The 13,301-nt window shown below is 40.3% G+C and overlaps 1 protein-coding gene across 1 annotated transcript in view; it reads right to left on the bottom strand.

Moving 5' to 3' along the window:
• LOC118229009 (potassium voltage-gated channel subfamily H member 5-like) overlaps nt 1-13,301 on the bottom strand; it is a 100,550-nt gene that overhangs the window by 36,663 nt on the left and 50,586 nt on the right. The window contains 1 exon segment of the mRNA XM_035420622.1: nt 205-404. Within this exon segment, the coding sequence (XP_035276513.1) occupies nt 205-404 (200 nt within the window).

The following is a 13,301-nucleotide window of genomic DNA, read 5'->3' as shown; positions in this document are numbered from 1 at the left end:
CCTGCCAAACCCCTAATAACTCTGCATCTCATCCCCCTCTGAACCATCTACAGTATAAATCTGCAGCCAGCCCTCCTCCAGATCAGTCACAACTTTTCTCAGTATCTATAAAAAAATAAAAACAAAACTGAGCATGCTGTGTTGTTCTATGTCATCAAACATGCAGGACCCTTGAAGGTTCAAAGGGCCTGTGGCCCCACCCACCCTCTCAGTGTCGATGCCTTTGGACATGGCCCAAGTGGACACAATATAATCCATCACTCTCTCACTCAAGCCCTTGGGGACCTGGTAGAGCTTGAGGAAGTCCCGCACATTGTTGAGCATCTCATGGTAGCGGTTGGTGTTGGTGTACATCTGCTGGAAGATGGTGGTGACATTCCCGAAGATGGTTGCATACAGGAGCGCTGGGGGTTTAAAAAAACAGAAAAGAACACTGGTAAGTATGCAGGATACAGATGGTCTTATACAGTGCTCTTGTTTCCAGCAATGGTGTACCTGGTTCATGGTTTGAGGTTAGCAAGGCTTACACTGAGAGGCAGTTAGTGTAGAAATACAATACTTAACTAAGTAAAGAAAAGAAAGTTAAATAAACACTGCTTTCAGACGGACATTTGAAACGATTGTATTCGGGTTACAGCAGCTCCTGGGGAACCGAGTTCCACAGTGTGTCAACATGCTGCTGGCTGTATGGTTGTTCTTGGTTTTAACTGCCAAAACAAGCGTGCGAATAAATGTGACAGCAACGCATGTAATAAAGACGTGCGCCGGGCCGCACACCAGGAAGGGGAAGGGATCTGTGGAGGGCATGGCTCGTTAGAGCAGCGCCGCCGGGTAGGATGCCAAAGCGGCACTTCCTCCAAGATGTTTACCGTCAGGCTCCGGCTACGCTCCTCGCATCGCCCCCTCGGAGTTACCATGGAAACCTCCCCCAAAATAGTTCCTTAAAAATAATCTGGTCATTTTGCTTCCGATGAGGAAGAAAGCACAGTGACAGCTAAAAAGGCAGTCAAGGAAGCTGGGGGTGGGGTGGGGGGGGGGGTGGTAGACCAAGGAAGTCAATGGCAGACTGAAGGAGCACTGTGGTTATGAGGGTACGATGGCCCCAGTGGCCAGGTAAACAGGGTGATAACAGTGTTTCACAATAAAGCACAGGTGCACTTCAAATGACATGCTATGACATCAACATCAAAACCCACAAAGTACCTACATATACAACAGTGCAACTGAAATACAGTATGCATATTATATGCATGTAATGAAGATATGTTTGTTTGAGCAGTTCCTGGTGGATAGAGAGTCAGGTGATTCTTAAGACCAGCTCTGCACATCTGTTGAACAGAAAGCTTGACCAAGCAAATTGCCACAGTAAATTCACCGTAAGAAATTTTGTTAGCACTTGTATGTTTGTTTTAATATTTAAGAGCTTCTATGCTCTTGTCCTGTCCAGAAAGATACACAATACATCTGTAGTATATCGTGGAAAAAAACAAAAAAACATAACAACCCACTTTTTGGATAACTCAGCCACCCCCCCCCCCCCACCCCACACACCACACACACACACGCACAAACACAAACACACACACACACACACACGCACACACACATACACACACACACAATAACCAAGTCATTAGTGAGATTACAGACTTAAATAGAGCGGTGATTTCAATGAATTCAAAAGATTTCGGTTTTTATTTAGGGAAACTGGGAAGTTTATTATCATACAGTTCATAAACCAACAGATAATCAAGCACCTTCAAGCACTGTGAAATCCAAGAACTTTCCCAACCATGAATTATTATTATTATTTTTTTCTCTCATATAAAGCACTTAGACATGGTTTTCTAGGACTTTTGGGAACTGCGGAAGAGTCAAGGACCTCTAATCTCCAGTTCCACACTGTTATTCAATTTAGTGAACCATGCCTGAGGAGTACTTTATCCACCAAGCTTGAGGTTCCAAGATAAATTACTGGAAAGGCCATTTGTATGTTGAGTTTTGCTCCAACGGCTTAATACATTCAATTGTTACTCCCATTAGCTAATTAGATCAACTGATCCAAGCAGATTAGCCACAGCCCTCTCTAGGAATTTAATTTGAGAACCTTTCTAGCTTCAAATAGAACATTTGTCCATAATATTGGTAAATACAAATTAATTAGGACTGGAGAAGACTTATTTCAACAGAGTTATGTGAACATGTAAAACACAAGCAATCATGATTCATCAGGTCAATGTAATAGCCACCTTGTTGCCTTTTTATGAGTAATAGGCAGTTGAACAGAGATGCTTTTTTCCAAATCCAAAATATAAATTACATTACATTACATTTTATTTGGCAGATGCTTTTATCCAAAGTAACGTACAAAAGTGCATTTCATGGTCATATAAAACTACTAAAAACAGGTTCAATAAGATACAATACTTATTTTGTACAGCTATTTCTAGCCAAGAACACAGTTTAGTTCACACAGTGAACACTATTCTGACCTAACCTCTGCAAGCCAACTAGGCAGAAAAATAAGCTACAGTATTAGGACAAATACAAATTACCAAAAATGAGCTTCTTTTAGTTTATGCACAATTCTAACAAAAGTATACGACTCATACAATGGCCACAGTGAAAAAGTATTTAAACATATTGGATACTGCTCATTAGGCTTAATCCCATTTGACGTTGTTTGTTCATGAAAAACACCCATACAATCCCAATAACACAATACAAGTAATGAATGCCAGCTATCAGAAACAATTACTGAAAAATACCTCACGCAGCGTGTGTTAAAAATGACATAAATAGAAATGACTGGTTTAGTGCTGAGAAGACTTAATTCAGTAACATAATTACTATAATTATACTTGCTAATAGCTAATTATGCCACTCATCCCTCAACTAACCATAACCATTGATAGCTTGCTAAATGCCAGATTAAGAACTTGATCCATGGTATGCCATAGTGCCATAGTTTGAATGATGCAACCAGCTCAACTGGGGCCAGTTAATTGAGAAAAACTGATGTGATTCCAAAGATTATTATGCATTACCTGGATATTGAGGGTTCTTATAAATTCATTACTGTTGTTTATATTTTTAGACATGGTTTCTTTGTAGTTTAATGGTGAATGTTAGCACTAGAACTCTCGTGAACACATGAATTGGGGAGGACCAGTGATATTTTGTTTATCATTATGACAGTTTCTCTGAACCTCCCAAATCCAGGTGCGATGTTTTGTTTTTTCAAAAACATAGCCCGTAGGTTTTTGCCCAAGGGAAAAAACAACTAGGGTGTGCTATGGTTATGGTCACAAGGCATGTTTACGCAGATCAATATTCAGAAAATTATAAGGATGGAAGAACAAACAGGATTTCCCCAGAGGGAGATTTAAAAAAAAAATTGTGCCACAGCAAGCACTACAATGTTTTAGTTTGGGTTGGGATGTAGGGAAAACACAACACATATGGACCAAACAGCGCTGAAACACAAGCAGTTTCAGTGCTCAGCTGTACTAAAACTAACCAAAGTTAGCTGCAGGCAGTGCTCATTTAAACTGGTACTATTACTGGACATGACCCTTTATAGGGTGGGCGGACGTGCTGTGAGGTTTGAATCACGGCCCTCACCAACCGAAATGCACAATAATAGATTCAGGTCAAACCCTGAATTCAGGTCCATGCGGTCCATGGGCTATTTTTAACCAAGTTGGTAAAGTTCAAAATAACAGCTAAGGGATGGACAGTGTGGAGTGAGGCGTTATAATCCAGGATTGTTATAATCTTACTGGGGCTGATCTCGGAACAGCCTTCTTCCTTCTCACCGCTCGTGCTAAGGCAGTGTAACTGATCTGAGAACCTCCTACTCCCCTTTTCACATGTATTCTAGGGTGGTAAGACTGATGTCGGAAGGCCCTTCCTCCTTATTGCAGACCTTTGGAACAGTGCCAGCCTGCAGTACTAATTGCTGGCGTGAGACCCCAGCAGTCAATAAAAGCAATTCTGTTAAGAAGCCATCTGTCAGTATTTCCCACAGTGTAATCACTTAGATTGACGTTTATTTAGAAAATTCAGAAACAGCAACCAAAAAGTGTACATATATTCTATTTTTTAAATACAGGTTCCAATTCACTGTCCATTCACATGTAAAGACTGCTAATGTAGATTAATTAACAAACAACAAATAGAAGGGGTGATAACAGCAGCAACAATAGCATGACTAATAATACAAATGGTTATTTACAACATACGTAGCCATTCTCTTGGTAATTGTTAAACAGTCAATACAAGGTCTGCTCATTAAGAGCCATAGTCGATTCTATGAACGAACTGGGCAACCTGATTAAATGGGATCAAATAAGAATCCTTTTTCAAACTGAAACATAATCTTTTTCCAATAATTAAAAAGCATTGACTGTAAAATGGCATGCGACTATTCCCTATTTCTAAGTTCATTTAGGAAGGCATGTGGCGGTCTTGCTAAAATCAAACACAAACGTATTGACTCATCTATTTTGCAAGTGCCAGGGGGGAGAAGACCTCAGCTTAATTTTTTATAACTTGGATTAGGTTACAGTTTTCTCCATTCTGTTATATATAAACCTGTAAGCTTGTTTGTTTTTACATTCTCTATGTCCTCAAACAAAGGTACAGGGATCTGTTTTGAAAGATCCTCAGAAAGTTGTTGTTTCCATTGTCGTTATTATTATTATTATTATTATAAGCAGTCCAAGCAACCCTTTTTTTGTTCTGTTTTTTATTTTTCTTATTGTTCTTTGCTAAAAGAGAATGGGGAGCAAAAACCATAAATTGTACAGCAACAAAACACACCAGTTATGTTCCTATGCCCCCACTACTCAGGTTATTGCAATGGCACTGATTGGCCTGATGGTGCTGTAACACAGCCATTTACATTTTGGCCTACAAAATTATTTTACGTCCAATCCCCACCAAATTCGGTAAACAACTGCAGTACTTGATGCTGAGGATGCACCACAGTGTTGGTACCCCTCAACCAATAGGTGGAGCTATAACAAGCAAATAAGTTTAAATGCCTACGACACTTCTATAACCTTCTGTAGCCTATAACCGTTTGACCAGTCAGGTTGAAATTTTGTGTCCTACATCTCTGTACAACAAGGAGACTAAAGATCAAAAGATATCTTAAAACATGACCACCATCAGCCAATTAGATATCAGCAGCCATTTTTACTGGGTGAGTAAACTTGGTGGGTATGTCCTCGCTTGTTACTACCATGAAAAAATTGGGATCAGCTAGCTATTAGGGGTGCTATTGCAAATATGCAGGTTGATTTTTCACCATTTAGAATTTTTGATAAAACCTACTTTTGCAAAGTAGTCCCAGGTTGTTAGGCTGCATGTCCCCAAATTAGGTTTGAAATAATCTGTGAGTCTGAATAATTATCAAAACATGTTAATGTTTCAAATGTTTCAAATGTTTCAAAACAGCATGGCCGCCCTATGCATATCAATTGCTGTGGGCATAGTCATTTTTACTAAAACACTAGTAAATGCTTTGTCCAGTCATCACAAAACTTGGCATACATACGCAATGGTTGCCTCTGATGCAGCATGGCACATTTGCCAATAGGTGGAAAAGAGGAGCACACACACAATGCCTCTAACTCCTCATTTGCTTGACCACGCAAGTTGAAACTTTGCAGGCTATGTCTTTGTGTTAGTCTCCCAATGGATGTAAAATCGTTAAGTCATAAATCAAAAAAAATATGGTCAACGTCAGCCAATAAATTTTCAGTGGGCAAGAGAAAGGCTTAGCAATGGCTGATCCTCATGAGACTTGTATGTTTGTTGTCCTCCAAGATAGGTACAACCCTGTCCAATTTTTGTACTGAGACTGCAAATGTTTGTAACATTCATTCGATGTGTCTTTACAGCATAAAAACTGCTCATGCTGCTTGGACCTCCTTAATTATTATTGTTGTTGTCATTATTATTTTTATTATTCTTTTTTATTTTTTATTTGGCCCACAATGTGGGGCTGTACATGTCGAATTCCTGCCCTAATTTGGAATGTCAAATTATCAGCAACTACAGTGTTTATGAGAAACCCCACTGCCATTTCAGGGTGGTGTAGGCATCCACAACTCTCCACCAAAACATGTGGTGTCACCAGCTGGTTCTTTTAACACCACTGGCTACAGCTAAGCTTGCACAGAGTGGAGCTGGAGGAAGACCATTCAAATGTGGCTTTGTCATGCACTCCATAGGTGCCCGATCAACCAGCGCAGGTAGCTAGATAGAAAATTAAATGTGGACCCCTAACCAACTGAACCCTCCAATACTCTGGGCAATGCAATGGAAAAATCTTTTTAAATATTCCCCTTCAAGAATATTTTGTTAATAGTTCCCTGTTTCATGAAGTACACATTTTCAGTTAAACCTGGTTTGCACAATATTATAATCATTGTGATTTATTACATATTCATATCGTACTAAATACACATGTGATATAAATTCGCAGTCTCTGAAGTCTGTTGTGGACATTGTTCCATGCACTGATGCATTATATAGCCACTGTACTGCAACCTGTAGTGGATCTGGGGTGATGAAGTTTTATTGAGTCCTCATCCCCACAGTGATCATTTAATAGGTCATCAATATAGAAAAAGTGGCAATTGCCTGCACTCAGGGGGTCATTGCACACCACCCCCATACCAATGGTCATTCTGAATTTGTTTTCCTGTTTCCTGTTTCTTTCACATGGATCTAATGAAGGAAGGAAGGAAGAAGACTCAAGAGGCAAGGAAGGAGCGTGTAATTCCGCAAATAACAAATGTCTAGAAAAAGGTGGGGAAGACCTATCATTGCAACAGTCTACCATAGACTTCTTGTTTTCCCACCCAAAGCTGGCTTTCACCCTGTATGCAATTCAAGCTGAGCCAGGGCCAAGAGCCTGATATACAACCTCTGTGGTAAATAGCAGCTTTGGCCCCTAAGGAACCACTGTGACAAAGACACTGCAAGTGCTGACAAAGTGGGTTTTCTTGTAGATTTCTCTTCTTCGCGAAGCATTCTGTGGGAATGCGGAATCGTTATGTAAGACCTTCACGAGCAGTGAGCCAGGCAGTATTTTACTTTACCTCTGGACAGCAATTAGCCCAAAGAGGAAAATGGTGCTGATCCATCATGCTGACAAGGTGTATGTGAGTATGAATGTGAGTGTGTGTCCGTGTGTGTGTGTGTTTCAGATGGATGTGTGTGCATGCGTGTGTCTCCATACTGGTCAAACTGGCATGTTCTTATCATGGAACTGTACAGTAATGTCTGCATTTGTCATTAGCAATTAGTGTGTGTGTGTGTGCACAATGTGCATACACAAGGGAAATTAAGAAAATGTGTATTTGTGTACAACCATTTGAGTGCACGTGCATGTGTTTGTCAGTGTGTGTGGGGGTCTGTGTGTATGTATGTGTAAGAAGAATGAGTCTCTGCATGTGCTGTCCTGAATGCATGTCCATATTCCACACATATCCCAGCAAAAGCAAAGGGTAAAAATCTATTCTTGTCAACGCTATCACTGAGCCTACACTGATTGTGCTAGTCTCATAGGCCTGAGCAAATTTGGTTGCAGTGACACCTAAAGGAGTCGGCGGGTTAGTCGTCTCATTGGGCAAAAATGACTCCCCTGGTGCATTGAGACCTGCATCCTGCCTGCGCCAGCTGCGCATGAAATGCACTCCTCCACTACAGTGACTGCGCAGCTCAGCGTCCGGACTGCAGAGAGAACAGAAGCAATGGCTGACAGCGTGCTCTTCAGAGGAGAGCGTGCACCAGTCAATGCTTTCCCAAAAACAAATTAAGCAGCTCCTGTGACGAGCAGGCTTAAGAATACACCTGGGCATTCATTTGAGAGACAAAACCGAATGAAAAATACTCAATGCATTAAATTAAATACAAATAAAAAACCTTAGTTTAAACAAAGCGTGATTTGTGTCAAACACTAAGGGGGTATGTTTGAGGGATGTAGAGGAGAGGGTATTTAGTTCAGAATTACAATTGTTCATTATTAGGATTGCAGATATCGTTTGCTGACAAACAGAAATTTGGTAACTCTTACCAAGTTGAGCTGTAATGTTTAAATTTAGAGAAAGAGGTACAAGAAAGAAAAGAAAAAATGAGAAAGAGAAGAAAGAACAGAAAAGAGAAAGAAAAAGAAAAGACAGGGAAAAACCCGCAAAACTTATTGACCTGGCGATCAAGACTGGAAAACACAACCTGGCAATGAAGACTGGCGGATGCTACCAGACCTGCCTGGCCAAACAGGACAGGTTGTACACCCTAACCCAGCTTCACGAGATATGGACAGAGCTGAATTTCTTAACAAAATATGAAAAGCTCAGTGAGGCAACAACCCTACGCTTCCCACAGAACAAAGACAAAAAGTGATAGAGGGGGAATCTACTGGTAGAGTGGATAAATATGTGTGGGTTTGGCAATACAGTATATAGGGCTCTCTCTCTCTCTCTCTCTCTCTCTCTCTCTCTCTCTCTCTCTCTCTCTATGCCTCCCCTGCTTCTTTGGTGGGATAATCAGTGTAATAACTCTTGCCTGCCTGGGCACGGCTCGTCCCGTCTCCGTGTCTCTGTGCCACGTGCCATCGCCCACACCGCCACTTTCATTTCCTGCTCTCCACACCACGAAAGGAGGGATATCCTATCTGCCCCTCTTTCTTTCTGCTCCCGCTCAGATCCCTCTTTCTGTTGCAGTGCTTGCTTCTTTTACCCCATGCTTCCTTCGCCTGTGCCTTCTGGGCTGTGGCATGTTTTCAGCAAAACCCCCCTGCACATTTCACTGTATAGCTTACGCTGCAGAAATGTTTCAGGGGATGTTTTGTCATTCGCCATGAAAATATAAGATAATGAATGGAACCAAGCTTCAGCGTTTCCAGATTGTTGTCAATGCAGATCGCTTTAAGTAAAATGGCTGTCCTTAATCTGTATTAGTTTATGTCGTGTGAGTCTGTGTTGGTCAAGGCTTGGTCAGGCTGTGGGAAGACTATACTCAAAGGAGGACAATAAATAATTGATCTATCGCATAAGTTTGTCTTATTGGATCTTAGCTCCTTGTTGTCTCCTCGTGACTCTTTCACAGTCTCTCTTGCTTCTTGTGTAATGGTACTTCACATTCCTTCTCTTCGTCAAGAATGATTTCCTGTCAGTTATTGAAATATTTTGCTCTTTCCTTTGTGCCAGCTTTGAGTGGCTTGTGTTTTAGTCCTCGCTGTGAAGGCAGAGCGTGGACGTGGGTCTTGTCCCACCCACAGCAAGCTCACATGCAATTAAGTATTCAATGCGGGATTTAGAAGTAGGAAGAATTGGCTTCATGTTCTTCTCAAAATAAAATGATTAAGGTTTCGTTCTCTTTATTCATTTTGTGCTGATTAGTGATTACATTTTCCCACAACCAATTTGATGTGCTTTGCATCAGAAATGAATGGGCCTCATTCTTAAAACATGCATATAATCAGAATTGATCATAAACATTTTCAACATTCATTATTTTTTTCTTACCTGAATTTGATTTTTGGTGCATTCACAATCTACATGTTTTTGGATACAAGCGTAAGGGCATATATGCAGAAGAGGTTTCTATTTAGAATGCAGGCATAAATAGGCTACTTATTTTAACTGCATTAACTAACCTATCTGAATAAGCTCAAATCTTTCACTAGTTTTTATTTTTATTTAGTTTTCAATTTTGATATCAACTTATTTTTCGTTCTAGTTAGTTTTAAGAGTGCTAGCTTTAGTTTTCATTTATTCAAAAACTTAATTTTCATTTCAGTTTACAATGCTTATTTTACATTATTTTGTCTTAGGTTAAGTTGGCGATATTAACCTTGTTGGGAACAAATGCAATTACTTTTGTTTATCAATAAAAAGTGACTGATAATGATGATTTATGGAATATATATAAAGTGTGCAGACAAACCCAACAAGTGTGCAGTCAAACCCAAGACTTAGCAGTGGCGTACAGTATTTGCTGCTTTTGGATTCCTTGAATAACAGTGCTTTGGGGAGAGAGTGTGTCTTTAGGGACTGTACAGATATGTTTGTAGAGAGCGATGAATGGCTTATGTTTGCACACGACCTTGAAGTCGTCATGCTTTTTATGGGATTGCTAGGGTGCTTCCTTATGCCAATCACACTAACAGACACGCACATTCAATTTACAAACAATCGGCATTCATCATCTGATACACCAGGGAAATGCACAACAACAGTCACACATGCTTTATGAATCCAATGTTGAATTTTCATAGGGACTTTTTTACAAACGAAAGTAAGAAAGTAAGAATTTCAGAAAGGTTTTGTGATTGAGGCCGAATGACTCTGAAACCAAACTGTAGCTGTGCTTCATTTGAAGAAATAAATTTTAAACACACTGCATGCAATTCAAATGCTGACTCAAGTTTTTTTCTCTCTTTGTCAAATCCCTGAGCTTTGTCTCAAAAACAGTTTTCAAAACCAAGAATGCTCTTCCCTTCTTGCTGTTGAGAGTCTTGGTGAATATTCATTTTAAAAGGGGAATACTGCAGACCATTTAAGGTCACACAGTTTTAAGACCTTCACAGTACACTTACAGTATCCTGGACCATACACCTCCATTGCAGTAGAGGACACACACACCACACACACGTACACAAGCAGAAGAACACATACACACACGAACACACTTTTTCGAAACAAATCAATTTGGCACCCAACTCGGCGTTGAGCAATACCAATTCCCACTCCATTTGGAATGGTCAATTGTCCACACCTGCAGTCGTCATGCTTTTTATGGGATTGCTACGGTGTTTCCTAATGCTAATCACACTAACAGGCACACACATTCAATTTACAAAAAAAATTGGCATTCATCATCTGATACTGATACACCTGGGAAATGTGCAACAGTCTACACACGTTTCATGAATCCCAGGTTGGATTTTCATGGGGACTTCTTTTTACAAATTCAGGAGAGTGTAGACATCCACGGTTCACCTCCGAAACACGTGGTATCACCACCTGCTTCTTTACACACCACAAATTACAGCTAAGCTTGCATAGAGCAGAGTCAGCAGCAGACCTTTCATACGCGACTCTGACTGCAATGTACGGGTGCCCGATCGACCAGCATGTGTCACTGGATAGCGATGTAAAGGGAACCCTACCTCCCATTCCCTGGGCGACAAAATCACCAACTGCATGTTGCCGTGGCCGTAAGGCTTATCCATGCACTACAACATGGTGCCTTAACCAAATAAGCCATACAGCAGCCCCCACACGCACACTTTTGACCGCATTTCAAGACTGCACATTTTGACCAATGCTGTCAAGCACTTTCAACTAAAAGCTAGTAAACGGCCAGACAAGTGACAGAATGGCAAATGTTAATACTTCATCAAATCGATTTCAATGGCTTATACCTCTGGGGGTATTATTTTATGTTAGACAAATGGAATATCGACTGACAAATTCAAATACAAGGGTGAACTGCCGCAAGCCAAGCAGAACGATGTGTCACTTTACCTTCATTAAAAAACAATGAAACATATGTTCCAACATGGCAGTCTTCCTGTGGCTGCAAAGAACCGCGATGTCTCACCAGGGCCATGTTAATCTCCACTTCATTTAACAGATATGGTGCTATGCTAATGAGATAGCCCATTTACTAAACAACGGAATGGTTTTGGTAATTTAATCCCTTTTAAGAGAGCCGTGAGCTCCAGAGAATTATCCATGCCACCATACTGATATGTGTAGAGAAACAACTAACAACATGTCTTAATTATGTTTGAAATACTGATTCAGGCTACAGGGATCATCAGCTGAAAGACTTCGCTGCTGAAAGAAGGAATGACCTGGATACGTTGGTAAAGGCTTCAGAAATGGCAGGTTCCCTAATGTGCTCACCAGAGGGTGGACTACTGGTATTCCACTGTGGGATCAGCCCTTATGATGGATAATAGATTTAGACTCTCCAGCAATTACAGTTGTATTTCTCCAGGACTGACTGACTCTCTCTCTACCTCTCTCTCTCCCTCCCTCCCTCCCTCTCTTTTTCTGTTCATGTCGGTTCAATTTAAGTAATTTACTGGCATGACATTTTAAAAACACATATACAATGCATATTGTCAAAGGATACTGCTGGCATAGCAGTTAAAATAAAATTATAATAACAGAACAGAATAATAACAGCAAAAACAACAGCATTAATCATAAAAATACTGTAATTGTGTAAATATTACATAACAATAAACAACAGTCTTGGGGAGGACTTTTTTATTTCCCTCTGTGGCGGGTGTTTACATATTGTGTGGCCAAATGTGTACAGTGGCATTTCTCTTTGTAATTTCTAATTACTTTGTTTTAGGCGGAAGCTGAAAGTTTGAGTCCAGTATTTTGAATTTCGGAAATACATGTTTTGGGATTTCTCACATTTAGGAAAGATTGGCAACTCTGTCTGTATAGATTTCCTGGTGGTTGCAGTGTGAGCAAAGCCTCTCTTCTCTGGCCAGGCAAGTCTATTAGCATCAGCTGAGCTCTATAGCCTGACTGTGCTAGCTGAGCCTGTAGGTTCGTAATTTTTCACTGTGGACAGTGTATTGTCTTTTTTGGCTCAGACAGCATGCCAATTTGCCTTTATTTTTGTTTAACAATTTCCCCCATTCTTCTCCAGATTTGGAATGCCCAGTTGCATTCAGCAGTCACACTCATTGCTGCTATCAAACATGCACTTGCTCTACTCCACCATATGTCAAGTCCACAATTTGAGCTTGCATTGTTCTAATATTGTGTAATATTAATTCATGTAATTGTCCCTACGTGTTGGAATCAACCTACAGACCTGGCTCTCTTCACACCCGTTTTTTTTTTTTTTTTCCATTCTTAATTTCACATTTACCATGCAAATTGATTTTATTACATCATAGGTTTTGCCCCTAATACCCCCTTCTATAAATGTATACAATGAACCATCTTACTTTAAATCAATAAAGAAAGAAAATATTTTGTTATTGTTTTTGTTTAACTATTAAACATGAAGTGTGCAAGATATGTCACATGTACAGTACAATGATCTGGTAAAAAAAACAATCTGAATTTTACCAAAGACAATGTGAACCTTAAGAAAGCGCAAAGACTATGAAGCTCACTCTCTCTCTCTCTCTCTCTCCATCTCCTTCTCTGCTTTCTCTTCCCTCGGCCTCTTTCCATCTTTCCCCACCCTCTCCTGAGCTACGTTTATATTAGAGGAGTGTTCTGTCTCTTTGGACTGGTGGG

The sequence above is a fragment of the Anguilla anguilla genome, chromosome 6 (assembly GCF_013347855.1).
Source record: "Anguilla anguilla isolate fAngAng1 chromosome 6, fAngAng1.pri, whole genome shotgun sequence".
Lineage (NCBI taxonomy): Eukaryota > Metazoa > Chordata > Actinopteri > Anguilliformes > Anguillidae > Anguilla > Anguilla anguilla.
This window is presented reverse-complemented; position numbering and strand designations above follow the sequence as displayed.